Source organism: Ylistrum balloti, unplaced genomic scaffold (assembly GCF_031769215.1).
Source record: "Ylistrum balloti isolate Yb309-2 unplaced genomic scaffold, AGI_CSIRO_Ybal_v1 Utg369772, whole genome shotgun sequence".
In the NCBI taxonomy this organism is placed as follows: Eukaryota; Metazoa; Mollusca; class Bivalvia; order Pectinida; family Pectinidae; genus Ylistrum; species Ylistrum balloti.
This window is the reverse complement of record NW_026781965.1, coordinates 895335-915132: the sequence shown is the minus strand read 5'-3', so window position 1 is coordinate 915132 and position 19798 is coordinate 895335. Positions and strand designations below refer to the sequence as shown.

Genomic DNA, 19798 nt, shown 5'->3' with positions numbered 1-19798 from the left:
GAATTAGTAAAACATTTTGGTTATGCATTTCATTTAAAAATGAATAACTATATTTTATAACTAACATGTTCGTTCTAATAACATATAGAAATATAACAGTAATAAATAAATTCAGAAAAAAATAAATTTTCATATAGCCAATCAAATCAACTGTTTCATATACACTCGGTGTTGGACGCCATGTTGATTTTCTTTTGGCAGACTTTGAAAACCTGTCAAAGAGGCAAGAGGGCTATTTAGCTGTTTGCGGAAAGCTATCGATGAAGGTACTCCACTGAAGATGTTGCATATGCTTTGCTTTATTTATTTTCATGATGCAATGACACTGTATTAACAGCTAGTTGGTATTAAAGAAGTTATATCGCCTCTTAAAACATCAGCTGTTAAGTATTGCATGAATCAAAACAGTGCTCACATAGAGAAAGTAACTCTAATGTTGATAAAAGAGTTAAGTATATTAAGAATAACCTAATAAAACCACACAAGCAAGTATGTTATATAAAAGTGGCTCATTTATGAGTGTTTTTGCGATACATGATCGCAAGTTAAACGTTGCCATCGCATGATTTTTTTCGCGAGTTATTTTGTTCATGAAATAATTGGGTTAAAATATTTAACAGTGCTGAGTGGATGTTGCAACCATATCTTAGATAAATCATGTTGGCACTTTCATTTTGGGGCTTAGCTGTAATTTTATTGGGTCACCTAGCATTATTGAATTGTTATACATCTAATAATTCAAAAAGCAATATCATTTAAAACAAATGAGTATTTATACCGGTAGAGTATAATTGAAAATATTTGTGTTGCTTCCATGTTGTGTGATGTCATGAATATTTTTTACATCTATAAAAACCATTTTCGATGCACAGATCCTGATCTATACATGGGGAAATGAGAAAAAATAGTCAATTTTCTTTCATATTTTTACAATAAGATTCTGTGAAGGTAACGCTTCCTTATGTACCACTATACCCAAAACAATGATTAAGAGATATTTTACTGTATATACTTATTCTGTATATGTGTCTAGCTGTTTTCTATGCTTCTTATTAAAAACTATCTGGTTTAAAATCACAAATATCATTACATATGGATTTGTCATAGATATATACAAGATAACTCATCGTCATTGATGAATAGTGCTAGGTGTCATGTGAAAGTGTCACCTATTTTATGTCCCTGAAAATTCTAAATATCGTTAGATACACGATACAAAATACCAAATGTACAACCTTTCATGTACTTTCTGCAAATTAAAAAACATATTTAATTTGCAATTAAAAGAAATTTGCCCAAATAATTGATTATATAATGTTAAAAGTACTGACAACAAACTAGATTAAGAAATGTTCAGTTTCAACTCAATAGCCAAAATAACTCAATATCAAATTATAGTTACTAGATTTTTAAATGTGGACTAAACCAAATGTGACGATGTCCATTTTACAAAGAGATTGATGCTGGAGTATTGATATTCTAGCCATCAAACCTTGATTTATGACCTCTGGTCATTGCCTTTTGCACTGAGATCTGTTGGTGTATAATATGTAACTCACCATTCTGGTGTCAATTCTGTAGAGTAAAAGTTATATAAATACCTGATCACAATATGTTTGATGTATATTTATATATGGATGCCAATTGTGTTGAATAATGATTTATATTTGTATCATTGGTACATGAGGAACAGTCAAAATTATTGTCCTAATGTAGCAGGGATTGGTTACTCATTGTCTAAGGTTATAATATAATTTATATCTGAATCGTTTATTTTATATACACGTATTATATAATGAACAGAACAGGACAACGAGCTAAGTCTATGAGAGTACTGTCACACTTCAGGCTAAGCCTACAATATAATTTTGGATTAACATCAATCTCGTTATAGTAAAATGAAAGTAGGTATCATGTAGGTAACAAACTCCTGCAATACAAAAATGGTTACATTATACAATGATATTAAAATGGTTACAGTGCATTCAATAATTCTAAAATGGTTACAGTGTATACAGTGATACAAAAATGGTTCTCTTGTTTAAAATGTAAAGCTTTAACAATGTATAAGGTTAACCAATAAAAGACCACTGATTATTATATATCACCATCAACTCCAGAGAAATGTGTCAGAATTTTCATGGACTGTACAGAAGTATTAAGTTTCATTTTTAAGAGGCATACCTTAACTTGGAGAAGCGAGATATTTAAGTTAAGTTGTTTTTGGTCATTAAAATGGGCAGTAGAGGGACTGGAGAGGAGAGATATTTTAACACTTTAACAATTAAATACTTAATGTATTGTAGATATAGTTAAATGCATTTTCTGTTTATCAGATATGGAGTATTACAGATTTGAAAGCGTAAATAGGTTTGCCACATACATGCTGATAACCAGAATCAAGAATAAGGATCAGCACCTGATAAACTGGAACGGTGCTCAACATACATGGATATATAGTTCACAATATTTACTTAAAATGTGATAGTGAACTTTATTTTACCCTTTCTTCCTTTAACAGAACTTTTCATCATGCCGAAAGATAACAAGTATGAGAAATATGCTTCACCTAATCCCAGACGTGCTCACACCTTTATGTCAGCTGAAGACCTAGCAGCAGGCAAAAAGTCGTCATGGTATGAGTTGGAAATAACAGGTATGTGGTGGATTGATCAGTAGGTAAGATGACTCACAGCAGTGTTCTCAATTAAATTTGAAACAAGTGGTTGGCCATTAAAACATAGCTAACTAAATAGCTAAATAACAATTTGTTAAAGTATCATTTGACATAATTTTCACAAATAAAACTGGTTCAGAGTTAGGCTACTTTTACTGGCAACTGGCTTTTATTGACAACACAGTTTGTTACAGGTTCCATCCTATAAAATTACATGTACAATCAGGCTTTGTTCAAGGAAGATTCTTTTTTTTCTGTCTCGATTTAAATGTCATGACTGTTGTTAACTTGCATAAATTGAGTTAAATATCTTTCTTGTTGCATCTGCTATCTAGAATATACAAGGAAGCATATATTTCCTTTTTGTAAGTACTTGTAATAGTGTTAAAGAAAGGGAAGTAACACCTCAAATTACTGTTATTGCATATGACAGTAATCATTCTTCTGAAATTCAATATGAAACACTATATATGTATGTATATATATATATAATCTATGTAATTTTATGGACGAAATAAACATATCTATTTGTCTATACATATATTACAGGGACTTGAAGTGTACATGGATTACAGGGTGAATGCCTTCTTTTTCAGGTGCTGTAAGAAATTTGGCACCTGACTTATGGAACTTGCAGCATTTAACATCTCTATATCTCAACGCCAACAACTTGTCCAGAATCCCTCCCGATATAAACAAACTAACGCAGCTCACCTATCTTGACCTTTCGTCCAATAAGCTTCGAAGCTTGCCCTCTGAGCTTGGCGACCTTGCTCATTTGCGAGAACTACTACTCAATCACAATTGTTTGAGAGTTCTTCCTTATGAACTTGGAAAACTTTTCAATCTTCAGACATTAGGTAAGGAATTGCATGTTGAAAGTCTGAAGTGTCCATGTCACTGCTCAAAGTAATACTTCCATTGATTATTGGAATAATCATCAAATTGTACATGTCCTTTCAAATTAATTTTCATTGATTGCTTTAAAACATTTGATAGCCATAGGTATGTGCTCTCAATGTTTGACAGAATCAAAACATATAAACCCATGTATCGGGGAAATATGGCTTTTTATGACATCAGGTTTAGGTAATGAAATGACATGACATCCTCACAGATTACACAGAGACATCACTTAGAAATCAGAAGTTTGACATGGATAAGAACATTTTATACTATAAATGCTAAGATAAATGACGAAGTAATAAAAAGTATATTAAGTTTGTCTCGGTTTCATATGTGGTTTACTAGGTATGAAATTTTGTCTCAATTTTTTTTGGTTTAGTTAACCAGAGACTCTTTGAAATAAGAAATTCTTAGTTTCTTTTCATAAATTGCATATAAAATGGAAAGTCATATAAGATTATATATATAACAATAGAACTGCTGTTGTATATGACAGTATGACAATCTTTTATAGCCAATTTCAATGTGATCCAGAAAACAGAACTTTGAAAAATAAATGGAAACTCTCAGAATATTTATTGGTACCTATCAGACCTGAAGAGCATATGTCCCATTGGATTGTAAATTTCTTATGCTTATTACAACATTCTTTATCTAACAATCTGTTACATACTTTTTTTAAAAATCCATTTTGCCATATTTTTGACCCATTCTGCAAGTAAAATATTTAATTTCATTAGTTTTTTTCCATCCAAATATATCCAGTTGAAAATTTAGTTAAAAAACTATTCTAATGACATTTTTTTTGTTAATGCTTTCATTAACAGTGGCTATGGCTAAATCAGTTTTGCACAAACATTTCTAGTTTCTGTTTATTTATTTAGGTTTAAAAGGCAATCCCTTGTCACAAGAAATAATGAATCTATACAACTCCCCAAATGGAACTCAGAAATTGCTTAGTTACATGTTGGATCATCTTGTAGGTAAGTATTAATACTTATTTCTGTCAGGCAATAGTAAGTGTGTGGCCTCCAGTGTTCACAAAGCTTGTAATGCATTCTCCTACAAATACTTTCAATTTCCATCAGAATTTGTTTTGTGTTTATAAGTTACAAGCAAATCCTGCATGTGCCTATCACATCTGTAATGGAGCTAGCCAAGTCTATGCAGTGATTTTATATTTTCTTTGTATTAGCAAAAAATCATTGTTGAGCATGTTTGCGCATAAAATTAATAGGCAACATATATAATGAATTGTAAAGGTTGTTTCTATTGCCGTATTTTGAATTTTTGCTGTTTTAAAGGATTTAAGGAGGGGGGGAGATTTTTTTTCTTTTTTCTTTTATCATGATTATTTTTTCAAGATTTGGCTGCACTCCAGAAAAACAGCAAAAACTTAAGCTTGAAGCCATTGGAAATAACCTTTACAGTGTTGATAGGGTATATAATTCATTTGGTTAAAAAGAGCACAAATTTCTTTTTGATCTGTCCCAATAAAACTTTATTTATCAAGCATATTTTATGTTTTGATGCAATATATTTCAAAAGAAAGTATGTACATATATTTATATACAGGCAGTGTAGGTGTTTAAAGCTTTCTCATTATTTTGTATTATTATCTTTACCTTTTTACTAAAAAGATCGTATATTATATGAATTGTTTTTATGCCTGTAATATTTTTCCTGGCCCTTAACATCTTCATGACATCATCATTTTTCTTCCTTCCATGTTCCTTCCAGTCACTGGCTCAAACTGTAAGTATCCAACATCTTTTCATAACTGTCAATTTAGTAAATAGTCCTTTAGCCCCAAGTGGCCCAAGTCATATCCCAGTAAATATATGTCCCAAATCATATCGACTTGCTGGTCATGGTTGAGGTTCATCCAAATGGACTTCATATTCATGGTTGGGTCTATTTATGGTAAGATTTTCTCCCATTTGGACATGCTAGTTGACAGAGGTCCCAAACCGTCCTCCTCATCAACCCATATGGTCAACTTTCTGGTTGTTCAGAGGTTCCCAGCAGTATATACTTCCTATGGGTATGCTATTACTCCTACTGTCCCTACCCATGTGGACACTTCTGGTACTCCTACAATCCCCACCTATATGGATATACCGTCTCTCCTGGTACCCCAGGACTCCCCAATCATATATGGGCATGCTGTTACTCCTACAGTCCCCACCCATATATACATGCTGTCACGCCTGGTACTCCTATAGTCCCAATCCATAAATTGGCATGCTGTTACTCCTTCAGTCCCCACCCATAAATATGGACTTTCTCATTGCCTGGGTTTGCCAGCCTTTATAAACTTTTGCACCGATTTTCCTTATGTTCCAGCAGAAACAATCTTCTTTATTGATAACTATACCTGTTCTTATGTACTTGCTTAAGAAAAATTATGAAACTTTTTTTTTTTTTGCCCAAATGAACTTACTTGTTATCCTTAAAAAATCATTTACATAAATATGAACTACTTATACCCCTGTCTCTACCAGTAGGAACATGATAACAAGGCCCACTATTGACTTTCGATTCAACTATTCTGCTAGTAAGAATGTGTAAGTTGTCCTGACAATAAGGTCTACTATTAACTTTTAATTATGTTATCCTACCAGTAGGAACTTGTAGGTTGTCTTGTCATCTCGTCTATTATTGACTTTCCATAATAATGTAGCTTAAAGTAGGATTTGTTGGTTGACCTGACATATTGGCTCATCATTTATTAACTTTCTGTTTGTTTTGCTGTTACTGCCAATATTAAATAGCACAATAGTCTTGAAGTTCTATTTCAAATTGATTTGTTGATTTTCCTGACTGATACATTAAGTTTCTGTTTTCTCATCTGAAGAACTAATGTAGACCCTGATATCTCACTTTTTGGATTTCTGGTCATCTCTTTGTGTGTGCATCTTATAGATATTCTATAATTTGTCCTTACACCTACAACCCGATTATTGAGCTGGTCCTCTTTTGGTCTTCATACATATAGGAGCCCTCCTGTATGAATATCCAAGTGTCTGTCTCAGATAACAATGTGATCAATTGTTCTCATCAGCATGGACTTCCTTCTCATTCACATGTTCTTCCTGATTGTCGTCATCTGTTACAATCTCACTTGTCTTTCTTGGTTAACATTCTGATTTCTTAAAGATTGCTAACCATAATTGTACTAGTAAATTTCAGTGTATTTACTTCCTTACTAATACTTAGTTGTATTTTATCTATAATCTTTCTTTGTCAAATTCGATGATCTTAACCACACTTTGTAGGCACCCATTCCTTGTCCAGGAGGAAGTCCAAAATGCATGTTTAGAATATACTTATGTCTACTCTTGCCTGCCAAATGAACTTCCTATATAAATATGGAGTATTGATAAAGTTGAACTATAGCCTATGAACTCATTTTCCCCAGTCACATAGATGTTTAAGTAGCCTATGTACTAGGCCTTGCTGAAGGCCTGCCCAGATTGATGTCCAAGTGCCCTTTAAACTTGGTTTCCCTGGCCACATGGATATCCAGGTACCCTGCAAACTTGCTTCTCTGCCACATAGATGTCCATGTGTTCTCTGGACTCACTTCCCACCAACATGAAAGTCTAGATACTCTGTGAACTCATTTTTTTTGTCCATATAAGTATCCATGTATCCTTTGAACTCCCCTTTCCCCACCCAGAGAGAATCCCTGGTACTTTGTGAATAAGCCTTTCCCCACCCATATAATTGTCAAGGTGTCCTGTGAACTCACTTTTCCCCACTCGCATGGATGTCCAGGTCATATGAGAACTAACCTTTTCCCACCTGGATGTCCAGGTACCCCAACAGCTGATCTTTCCCCTTCCCGACTTCCTGGTGGTTGACCAGATACCATAAGAACTGACCTTTCCCCTCCCAGATGGATGTCCAGGTACCCTAAGAGCTGACCTTTGCTTGTCCAGATGGATGTCCAAGTACCTTAAAAACTTAACTCTCTCTACCAGATGGATGTTCAAGTACCTTACCTTGCCCATTAAGATTATAGTCACACTTAATGAAGTTCCCTACCTGAATAAATGTATAGGTTGGGTACATAGATATATAGGTATTTGAATGATATGACTGCAATTTGCTGAACACAAGAATATTAATGTCCTTTTCCTGACCTCAGCCAACTGTTTACTGTTCAGTCAATTACTTTGATGATAATTACCAAATTTATAGGTTTGGATATCAGTGTCCACCTTTTGTGTGTAACTGTCAATATGGAAGTTATTGTTTGTACAATGGTCACTATCTACAGAACCATCCTAATACATTAAACCTTTCGGAGACATTAAGGGGGCAACTACTGAAAATAGTACAGTGCAAAGAAAGGAATCCTGGTGTATTCTGTACCACCCTAGATGCAATTTTGAATGAAATGACTGATTTAGAAATATAAACTGTTGAGAAAAGTTGTTAACACTATGATGTTACACAGTGAACAAAATCATTTATAGTCAGGGTTAATAAGATAGATTGAACTTTTTTTCAAAGTTTGTTGTTATATATTTATAGCCCACCATTATCAGATGTTGGACTATTCACTCTTAATTTTTGGATGGATCTTTCTCCGATTTCATATGTAAGGGTCATATTGGTCCCTAGTTGTGTCTCTTTGATTTTGGAACTGAACAGGAAAAAACTATGATAGCTGACAGGCATCCATCTTTTGACAATGAAATGTTGTTATCACCAATACTTGAGAAGCACTGGCTGTGTTTTCTCATATTTCATATGAAAGTTTCTTAGTTGTGCTTGTTTGATTTTGGAACAGTTCAGAAAAACAAAATTGCTGACAAATGGTTATGTTGAATTTTGACAATGGAAGATTGTTATTGCTATTTCTGCAGAAGTACTGGATGCAAAAAGGATAAAGAATTATGATATGTGCAGTTATATATTTATAGCTTGAGCTATTCAATCTCTATTTCTTGAAAAACACTGGATGGATCTTTCTGGGGTGGTCAGGTGGTGCCATGATAATGCACTCGCCTTTCAGCTAGCAATCCAATGTTCGATTCCTGGGATGGATGTGAAAAGGTATGGGGTCACTTGCCCGACCATGTGGGTTTTCCCCGGGTACTCCGGTTTCCTCCCACAGTAAGACACCTTGCATGCTTCCATCTGGACCAACAAGAGTGATGAATATAAGTTGGAAGAACATAATTATCTTTTTCCAATTTAATATGTAGTTTCCCTTGGTCTCTAATTGTGCATGTTTTATTTTAGGACTGATCATAAAGATAAAACAGCTGATAGCCAACCATCTTGGGTTTGGCAGTTAAAGATTATTATTGCTATTTTTTAGAAGAATTTTCAAAATGCATGTGGTTAAAAGCAAAAACTGTGGAAAGCATTAAAAAGAAGATAAAAAAAAACTTTTAAGGAACATGTAAAGACCAAACAATGGTGGGCACCAAGATCCTTCATAAAGACCAAACAATGGTGGGCACCAAGATCCCTCGTAAAAACCAAACATTGGTAGGCACCAAGATCCCTCGTAAAGACCAAACAATGGTTGGGACCAAGATCCTTCATAAAGACCAAACAATGGTGGGCACCAAGATCCCTCGTTAAGATCAAACAATGGTGGGCACCAAGATCCCTCGTAAAGACCAAACAATGGTGGACACCATGATCCTTCATAAAGACCAAACAATGGTGGGCACCAAGATCCCTCGTTAAGATCAAACAATGGTGGGTACCAAGATCCCTCGTATGGACCAAACAATGGTGGGCACCAAGATCCCTCGTAAAGACCAAACAATGGTTGGGACCAAGATCCTTCATAAAGACCAAACAATGGTGGGCACCATGATCCCTCGTTAAGATCAAACAATGGTGGGCACCAAGATCCCTCGTAAAGACCAAACAATGGTGGACACCATGATCCTTCATAAAGACCAAACAATGGTGGGCACCAAGATCCCTCGTTAAGATCAAACAATGGTGGGTACCAAGATCCCTCGTATGGACCAAACAATGGTGGGCACCAAGATCCCTCGTAAAGACCAAACAATGGTGGGCACCAAGATCCCTCGTAAATCTCTTGTATATGTGATGTAAAAGTTCGAAGTGTAAAACTGTTGAACTATAAAGGATGCTTTCTTAAATATAAAGTCTACTTCTTACAGTTTATGAGAAAAGAGTAAATTTATGAAAATCATTTATCTTTTATAAATAAAATAAATTGTGGAAATTTTGGGTCATTTTATGATTGCTGAAATAAAATGTACAGGCCGTTATCTTCAAAATTTTGATAAAAACAAGAATAATCTAATTATGGAATAAAAATAGCCTCAATGGCATTATCTACATTTTGTTTACACTTTGTCAAACAACCCTTAGGGTAGACATAAGCCTGTCACATCACTCAAAACAAACCTTTCCACGGAATAGACCTTGGCTGGGGCCCTGATAGCTCAGCTGGTAGTGCATTGGCCTAGCTATACAACCTCTGGAGAAGATTAAGGTTTGTGGTTTGAAACAACAGAAAGGTGGTCAGTGGAATATTAAGGTCCAACATGGTTGTCCTTTGGCAAGACACTTCCGCCAGCTGCTCAGGATGGCATAATAGCCCTCTTGTATGTTGTTCATTATTGGTAGCCATTAGCTTCTACAAGGAAACTTCACTGTAAAGTAGCCTTGGTGGTTCAAGGGGCAATAAACTTGAAAACAATCCAGTTGGGTAAATGAATATATGTAATGCAAAACTTCAAAGGTAACTTTTACATAGGCTAGGTACTATTTTGAGGGATGGTGAAAGAGAAAAACCCTTCATTATTGTTCTATTAGATGATAAGGTTTGGTTTCATTGTCAAACATCCTATCAACAGCTATGGTCATTTAAGGACAGAACCCAGCATAAAATCTCAAACTAGTATAACTTTGTAATGGTGTAGCTTTATGGCAGATGTGTTATATTTCAAATATGTGCTAATGTAGTATAGAGTTATGTCCCTTGCATATAGCGGTGATAAAATGTGGCAGTTGTGAAAATCATTCCATTGTATGATAATTTTGCAATGTGTCTTACTAGCTGGAGCACCTCTCATATCACATGATGAAGTTGTGTGGTAATGCATACAGACCATGTGTTATATTACAGTCACTGAAGTTTGTCTTTACTCCAAATACTGTGTATCTACAAAGCAAAAACTAATCCTAGAGGGGTGATACTTGAACCCAACAGTTTTGCTGTTTATGATTAACTTCTGAAAATTGCATTCTTGAGTTATTTTCTATTGTCAGTGAAGATATGCTGCGGAAGTGAACAAAATAAATTGTATCTGACACATTCATGATCACATGACAGCAAAATGTGATGAACACTTTCAAACAAAAAATTCCTCAAAAAGGACAAGGGTTACAGCTATGATATATGCATATGCCAGGTATATATAATGTAGTGTACAGAAATGAAGAGCTTACTAGATCTAATCAACACATAAGATAATAGGTCCTGGAGTCAACTAAATGTTAAGTCTTTAAACAAAATTACTGTTTTGTAATCTTGCATTGTAATTCAAGCACAATGCTTGACAGGAGAACATGAATATTTCTAGGAGCACCTGGTACAACCTTAATATTTCTAGGAGCACCTGGCACAACCTTAATATTTCTAGGAGCACCTGGCACAACCTGCTTATAACAACTCTTTGGACAGCCCTAACATCTATTAACACCTTTGCCTCAAGGTGTTCAGAAATTGCAAGTGAGATTTGAGACCATTACTACACAGTTTAACTGACATGTTGAAGATACAATTGCCCTGAAGCCTTTTTCAGAAAATATGTTAAGATCACTTTCCGTATGAGTCAGTCTTAACATCAAGTCAAACACATTGCACATGTCACCCTTGTGATGACATCATGGATTTACACATGTTTCTTGATATGATGACATAATTATAAATTTACATATGATGACATCATTCTGAACAAATCATAACACCAATTTTAGAGATCTTAGTATTTCAATGTAAAGGATATGTGAAATATATATTATTATAGTATTTTTGTTTTACATAATTCAATAAGTTAAACTACTAAAGGATGTTTTCATTATCAGGTTAATATGATATAAAGGGAAGTAACTCTGGTGATACTACAGGTAGTTTATTTATAATCACTTGGAACGTATCAACCAATCGTGTGACAATGATTCATTTTCATTCACTTTACAAATACCAGTGAAATTTTTGTTACATGTTTTAATATTTACTTTCTCAACATGGTTTAATAGATTTCTAGAATTGTCTAATACCAGTCCTATCTATTCTGTACAGTTTTATAGTTATGATGTAGTGTTTTGTACAGGGACATGTAAAAAAACTACTACTAATGGAAAGTGGTGTATATCATATGTCTTCTTTATTGCAATGTCTGTGATTAAATGTACTGTCAACAACAAAAAAAACATTGTAAATATATTATATTAGTTAAAATTTCACTGTATATATACTGAAATATCTCTAGTAAATGCTCTCCTGTTTATGATCTTAAATCTGTCTGTAATTACCACAGATAGATCACAAAACCAGCTTCATTGTTATTTAGCTATATTACGTACTGCCAGGCATTTGTATGGATGATGTGTCAGTTTAAAGTCGTCTTCTAACCCTGTAGCCATTCCTTTATTGAATAAACAAGAAAACATGCTACAAAAATTATGTAGCTAAGAGGAACTGTTACATATTGTCATGTGTGTGAATCCAAAAGGGCGATTGGAGTCAATAAACTTCAGGATATGTGATTACAGCAGGATATAAACAGGTCATTAATCATCTCAGTTACCACAAACCACCAGTTAATTATGTACACTGGAGTGTTATAACAGTTATAGATCGTAATGTTTGGAAATAGTCCAATATCTTTAATAAAATTTTGTTGAACAGCTAAATGTTTCATGTTCCTTGTTTGGCAGATTAATCATATCTTTTCAAATAATGGAATTGACAGTAAAATAAGACTGTTTATATGTTTGTAATTTTGAATAGTTTAGAATAATATTGGTGGCTTGTTTTATATCTTTGTAGTTTTGAGTAGTTTACAATATCATTGGTGCCTTCACTGCCTTTGGAATATAAAAATCTTATTGGCTGCTTTAACTCCCAACATTTCTATATCCTGAACATAGGGATTATCAGAATTCCTGGCCCCTAGAATAATAGCGCAGCTTGACCTGTACCTCATGATCAGGAAGAACAGACATAAATGCTAGTGTAACGTTTTTTGTTTTTACTTTTCAAATATGCAAACATGTATATATTTGCATTTTTTAAGCACAGGATTTTAAATGTCAAGTAGCATTGTCTGTTCTGTAAGATAGTGCGTCCCTAACTATGCATTATTGTGCAATATGATGTGAGGAATTCATAAAGTTGTCAAGGGAAGAGACTATTGAACAGTTGTGGTTGACACTTTAAGTGTTCTATCGTGCAGAGTTCAAATTTTGTTTAAAAAATGATACTTGATTCTTGTTTTTCAAGTAAGATCATACTCAGATTTTCAACAAACAACATGAATTTTATGAAAAATTGTGTACTTGAAATTGTTTTTCTCTAAATGGCAAATACCTCAATATCATAGTTTAACTTCCTTGAATGTTAGTTCCTTCACCATGACTTTGATTTCATTGTACCAATTAAGTCCATATATAGTACGTAACAAGTAATGATCAATCCTTAACTGAAGGACTCTCACCTTGATTTCATTTTATTCTCTAGACAGTTCCACAAAAGTGCCATTTAACACCTGTAAAACAATCTACTGCCTAATGTGTAATCTAATGATAAATATTTTTGACAATTTTCTTTACTGGCCTTTGGTATCTGATAATCAGTCTTGAGTGCATCATGGGAAGTCTTTTGGTTAAAAATGAGGATTGTAATTTATTATGCTCTTACCCATAATCGCAACATATGCAGAGCCTGTCATGAAATGGGGAAGTATAGAATTTCTAATTATTAAACATATTTCTATACATAGTTCTCTGAAGCTGAAGACAATTGTACTCTCTGTGTTGTTCTTTAATCATTGATATCTTAACCTGCTTAATTGAAAATAAGCTACCTTATCTTAAGGATGATAAGGTTTTAGGGTTACCTATTTCACTGCCTTATCATCAAAATTACTTCATCATTATACTCTTCTAGAGACATAAATTTTGTCAAAGTCACAATCACAGTTGCGCATGCAAGCACCCACATAACTCAGGTGACTTGTTGGCATTTCTTTCCATACAGGCAAAAGGACCAGCTGGTCTCAAGGGTTGGTGAAGGTACACATTTGTATAAACAATCAGTCCAATGGTCTGCCTATAGTTCCACAAATTCTGGAAACTTGAATGTGTTTACCAAAGGTAGTTTTAAGTCTTTAAGGCAAAAAGTTGGGAGAGGGGGATCCTAATTATATAGAGGTTGGAAGTGTAACCTATACAGATGAAGGCTAACATTTTCTTTAAAATTGTTAATTTTTAGTCATTGAATGTGAATATATGTCATTGACAGTACTTTTGATAAACCAACATCATTTTATTAAACATATAATTACCTTTGAATGCATTAATTCATTAAATGAATAGATACATGTATCAGTTTAATTTATTCACAAAGTTTTTTGAAGTTAGAATATAATTTATCAAGTATAATAATGTTCATAAGCTACATGCTAATTTGATTTAACTAATGATTAATGTGAAAGTCTTTCCTGTTTGGTAGGTCACTAAACAGAAATCAGTCAACATACCAGGTTTGATTATAAAAAAAGTCAAGTTAAACTTATAGATATGCAGAAAACATTGTACCTGTCAACTTTTAAACTGATATATGAATACACTACTCTATGTCTAGTGATAGATTCACCTATACACCATACCTGTCTACTTAAAAACATCTCGTTATGTAGACTTGTGTCCTTATTTACATTGGCTTATAATCAAAACATTGTTGTATAATGTGTCTTAACAAGCTGCATCCATGTTGGATGCTGTTGTGTTCTAGTCTTAGCATTAATTAATTGCACCTGATTATGACAAAATATCTTAAGTTAAAAGTGACAGTTTTTTTTTAAATTGTCCTTTGCGTGTGTTTTGTATTATTATGCCATAATTCTGATTGCAATTACAGACAAAAAGTACAGGATATATGTAAGTCTGATTACAATTACACACATAATACAGAGTGTATGTGTAAGTCTGATTACGATTACACACATAATACAGAGTGTATGTGTAAGTCTGATTACGATTACACACATAATAAAGAGGGTATGTGTAAGTCTGATTACGATTACACACATGATACAGAGTGTATGTGTAAGTCTGATTACGATTACACACATGATAAAGAGTGTATGTGTAAGTCTGATTACGATTACACACATAATACAGAGTGTATGTGTAAGTCTGATTACGATTACACACATGATAAAGAGGGTATGTGTAAGTCTGATTACAATTACACACATGATAGAGAAGGTATGTGTAAGTCTGATTACGATTACACACATAATACAGAGTGTATGTGTAAGTCTGATTACGATTACACACATGATAAAGAGGGTATGTGTAAGTCTGATTACAATTACACACATGATAGAGAAGGTATGTGTAAGTCAGATTACGATTACACACATGATAAAGAGGGTATGTGGATGTCTGATTACAATTACACACATGATAGAGAGGGCATATGTCTGATTACAATTACACACATAATACAGAGTGTATGTGTAAGTCTGATTACGATTACACACATGATAGAGAGGGTATGTGTAAGTCTGATTACGATTACACACATGATACAGAGTGTATGTGTAAGTCTGATTACGATTACACACATGATAGAGAGGGTATGTGTAAGTCTGATTACGATTACACACATGATAGAGAGGGTATGTGTAAGTCTGATTACGATTACACACATGATAGAGAGGGTATGTGTAAGTCTGATTACGATTACACACATGATAGAGAGGGTATGTGAAGGTCTGATTACGATTACACACATGATAAAGAGTGTATGTGTAAGTCTGATTACGATTACACACATGATAAAGAGTGTATGTGTAAGTCTGATTACGATTACACACATGATAGAGAAGGTATGTGTAAGTCAGATTACGATTACACACATGATAGAGAGGGCATATGTCTGATTACAATTACACACATGATAGAGAGGGTATGTGTAAGTCTGATTACGATTACACACATGATAGAGAGGGTATGTGTAAGTCTGATTACAATTACACACATAATGAAGAGTGTTTGTGTAAGTCTGATTACAATTACACACATGATACAGAGGGTATGTGTAAGTCTGATTACAATTACACACATGATACAGAGGGCATATGTCTGATTACAATTACACACATAATAAAGAGGGTATATGTAAGTCTGATTACCTCAACACTCATAATAAAGATTGTATGTGTAAATATTATTGTTATCACACACATAATAAAGCGGGTATGCGTAAGTCTGATTAAGATAATGTGAAGGATAGATTTGTAAATCTGACTAATATTGAAAACATCATATTATAGGCAGATTTAATTCTGATTATGATTACTCACAAAATACTGAACATGAGGCAACATATTTATAAAATGCCAGGTTTTAGGTATCAGAATTCATAGTAATATCTGATCAGGTGGCCAATTAGAATGTAATCATTGAAGCTTGACCTGATCTGTCTGGGAAGGTTGTTAACCGTGGATTGGTAGCGACCAAATTTATTGAAGGGTGTATATATACTTCCTGAAGCGGACTCAGGCCTCCAGGGGCAGGTTGTCAGGGGTTGTAGGGTTGATTGAGTATCTGACCTGTGTATCACTGTAGGAGTACTCTATAATTTATACAAATCTGTTTTGATTTTCATATTTACTAGTGAAGACCAAAGAGCATATGACAAAAAGAATACATTTTGTACATTGTGTTTTGTCATTTTGTTTTTACACTCCCCAAATTTTTTTTGTGGGGAAGCGTGGAGTAGCCGCCTTGTCTGTCCATCCATCTTCCCATCCATCCTTTCTTGTCCTGCAACTTTGCTCATGGTTTAGCAAGGATCATGAATCTTGACGTCATACTAATTCAATGTTCATTTTACCAAAATTCAAGATCAACAAACCCTTATTTTCAGAGTTGTTGACCTCTGTTTGAATTTTCAGAGCATGACTTTGCTGTCATTTGAACTAAGATAATGATATTCATCATAATAAAGACCTTATGCGGTCTTCCAAAATTCTAGGCCTACAACAATAGTTATGCCATTTGTTAAAATTCTGTGTCCAGAGCATAACTTTACTCTGATTTAAGCTAGGATGATTTAACATGCTGAATGGCCATAATAAGAGAATGTGCAGTGCATAAATTATTGCTCTTTAAATTAAAATTTAGTGTCCACTGTTCACTGATATTCCTGTTTTATTATGGTATTTATCTCTACATGCAAATGCTCAACTCTGCATAAACCAGTTCATTTTCTTTTTAAAAGAAACTAGGTGTTGTTTACTTGATAAGCAGTCAACCGTTATAGATAAATGTATGAGCACGCCTGAAACTTTATAAAGCCGGAAGTTTTTAGTAGAGAAGTGGTAGTTCTCAGAAAGATGATATCCCTGCTATAGCAATTCTATATATATACTAAAAAGGTCACCAATATTATGTAGTAATGAACCATGGTACTGATCTGATATTTTAGTAGGCCATCACTGACAGAACTTAGACGCAAAAGGTCTGTGACATGTTACAACGAGTGCTTTTCTCGTCAATACATATGTATATACTGCCTTTATCAGTATGGCTGTTAGACATCTTGTGTCATTTTGCTGACCTTTTAGTAGCATTTACTATAATTTTCACTTTTAATTTAGTTGTAGAATATTTTTGAGGAAAAAAATCAATATATTAGATAGTTCTGTGATGAAATGTTGACTTCGCTAAATCACTTAGTATGCTAATTTTCCAGATAAAAGCACTTGATCAGCATACATGTATATGTATATATTTTATGTATTGGTGCTTTGATCTATGCATTTCAAACCAAATATATCCAGGTGCGCCATTGGCTATCCCTTTTATTTCAGATTTGTTATTTTAACAAAAATGGAATGAAAATATGTACAGCAGTGTATGGCTATTCTTTTTCAATTAAAATACACAATCTGAACACAGTGAATTGTTATAGAGATATAGGCCCATCTCTAAAATGCTGGATCTGGGACAAACGCTTTGAGTAATTCTTTATTTTCGTTTGCTTTTGAAATTAATATATCCCTTTTTTTATAAAAAATTAACCCCAGAGATTTGGTAGTTGGTCCTCTTGGGTTATAAAGCAGAATGGTTATGTTTTACTTTCCTCATCATCACTATTTCATTCAGTTCAAAAATAAGTGTGTGTATAACACATTGGAATTTGATTTTTTTTTTTTAGTGTATAATTCAATATTCAACATATTTGGTTTAGTTACATATATCTGTAGGAAAAAATTGAAGAAAAATTTAAAAACATAGAAATGTAACCGTAAAATTGGTGTATTATAAAGAAATATGACCTAATAAATGTTATTTAGATATAGAATTAAAGATATACACCTCACATTCTATCAGACGATACGGGTAGATATGTAATAACAAATATACACCACACATTCTGTCAGACAATACAGTTAGATATAGAATTACAAATATAAACCACATTTTCTGTCAGAAAATACAGTTAGATGTGAAATATCAAATACATGCCACAGATTCTGTCAAACAATACAATTAGATATAGAATTACAAATATACACCACACATTCTGTCAGACAATACAGAAATATGTAAAATAACAAATATTCACCACATTTGCTGTCAGAAAATACAATTAGATGTGAAATATCAAATACATGCCACAGATTCTGTCAAACAATACAGTTGAATATAGAATATTGCAAATATACACCACACATTCTGTCAGACAATACAGAAATATGTAAAATAACAAATATTCACCACATTTTCTGTCAGCAAATACAGTTAGATGTGAAATATGAAATATATGCCACAGATTCTGTCAAACAATACAGTTGAATATAGAATATTGCAAATATAGACCACACATTCTGTCAGACAATACAGAAATATGTAAAATAACAAATATTCACCACATTTTCTGTCAGCAAATACAGTTAGATGTGAAATATGAAATATATGCCACAGATTTTGTCAAACAATACAGTTGAATATAGAATATTGCAAATATACACCACACATTCTGTCAGACAATACAGAAATATGTAAAATAACAAATATTCACCACATTTTCTGTCAGCAAATACAGTTAGATGTGAAATATGAAATATATGCCACAGATTCTGTCAAACAATACAGTTGAATATAGAATATTGCAAATATAGACCATATGTTCCTTATTTACAGATATTGTTTGTGATAATTGTTAGAGATTATATTTAGATATATATATATATATATGTGTGTGTGTATAGAAGTTTTTCTACATGATTTTATCTAATCTTCAGTTATCAGTCTGAAGTGCAAGCCTTTTTATTCCTGTGTTCTGTGATAAAATGTTTGTAGAATATCATCACTCACAACTTGGTTATGCTTTTATTTTTGAAGTATAGATAATCTCAAAATATGCAGCAAGCTGTTGGTATGATAAACAGAATCTCAAATTCTTGTCAGTTATATCTGAGGGTTAATATAACCAGCTGAAGCTCATGTGTTGAAATGAAATGGCTATGCATCTGATGGGATCATGCTGTGTAAAAAAATCACCATTAGATGCTTCTATATATTGGTTGTGCAGGCTAATGGGAACAAACCCCAATGTAGGGCAGTGTCAGTTGTGGCTTTCCCTCGGTCCAGATAAGGAGAGTTTTACAAATGTTTTGTGCAATATCAATCGTGTAATGACATTTTGATATTGTTGGAGCTACGTAGGTATTGATTTCTTGGTCTACTATATACACCTAATGGTACCGACTCTACAAGGTTCCCCAGAAAGATGAAGTCCTATGCAAATATTGTTTTATATATGTAGCATTGAAATGTGTGTAATGTTTAAAATTGACATGATCAAATATAAATGCAGAAAAATGTTATTTGAAGCAAGATCAATCGAAACAGAATTAGGATTAAATTGAGCTATCTTTATTCCGAGTATATTACACTGTA

The 19798-nt window shown here is 33.4% G+C and overlaps 1 protein-coding gene across 2 annotated transcripts in view; it reads left to right on the top strand.

Moving 5' to 3' along the window:
• Nucleotides 1-183: 183 nt before the first annotated feature.
• Nucleotides 184-19798, top strand: part of LOC132543993 (CCR4-NOT transcription complex subunit 6-like) — a 47536-nt gene continuing 27921 nt past the window's right edge. The window contains exons 1-5 of one of the 2 annotated variants that reach the window (XM_060207550.1): nucleotides 184-266; nucleotides 2522-2656; nucleotides 3274-3537; nucleotides 4468-4566; nucleotides 5324-5338. In XM_060207550.1, the coding sequence (XP_060063533.1) occupies nucleotides 2533-2656; nucleotides 3274-3537; nucleotides 4468-4566; nucleotides 5324-5338 (502 nt within the window). In that variant the 5' untranslated portion in view covers nucleotides 184-266; nucleotides 2522-2532. The remainder of the gene's footprint in view (nucleotides 267-2521; nucleotides 2657-3273; nucleotides 3538-4467; nucleotides 4567-5323; nucleotides 5339-19798) is intronic. The other variant, XM_060207551.1, reaches the window with a different exon arrangement.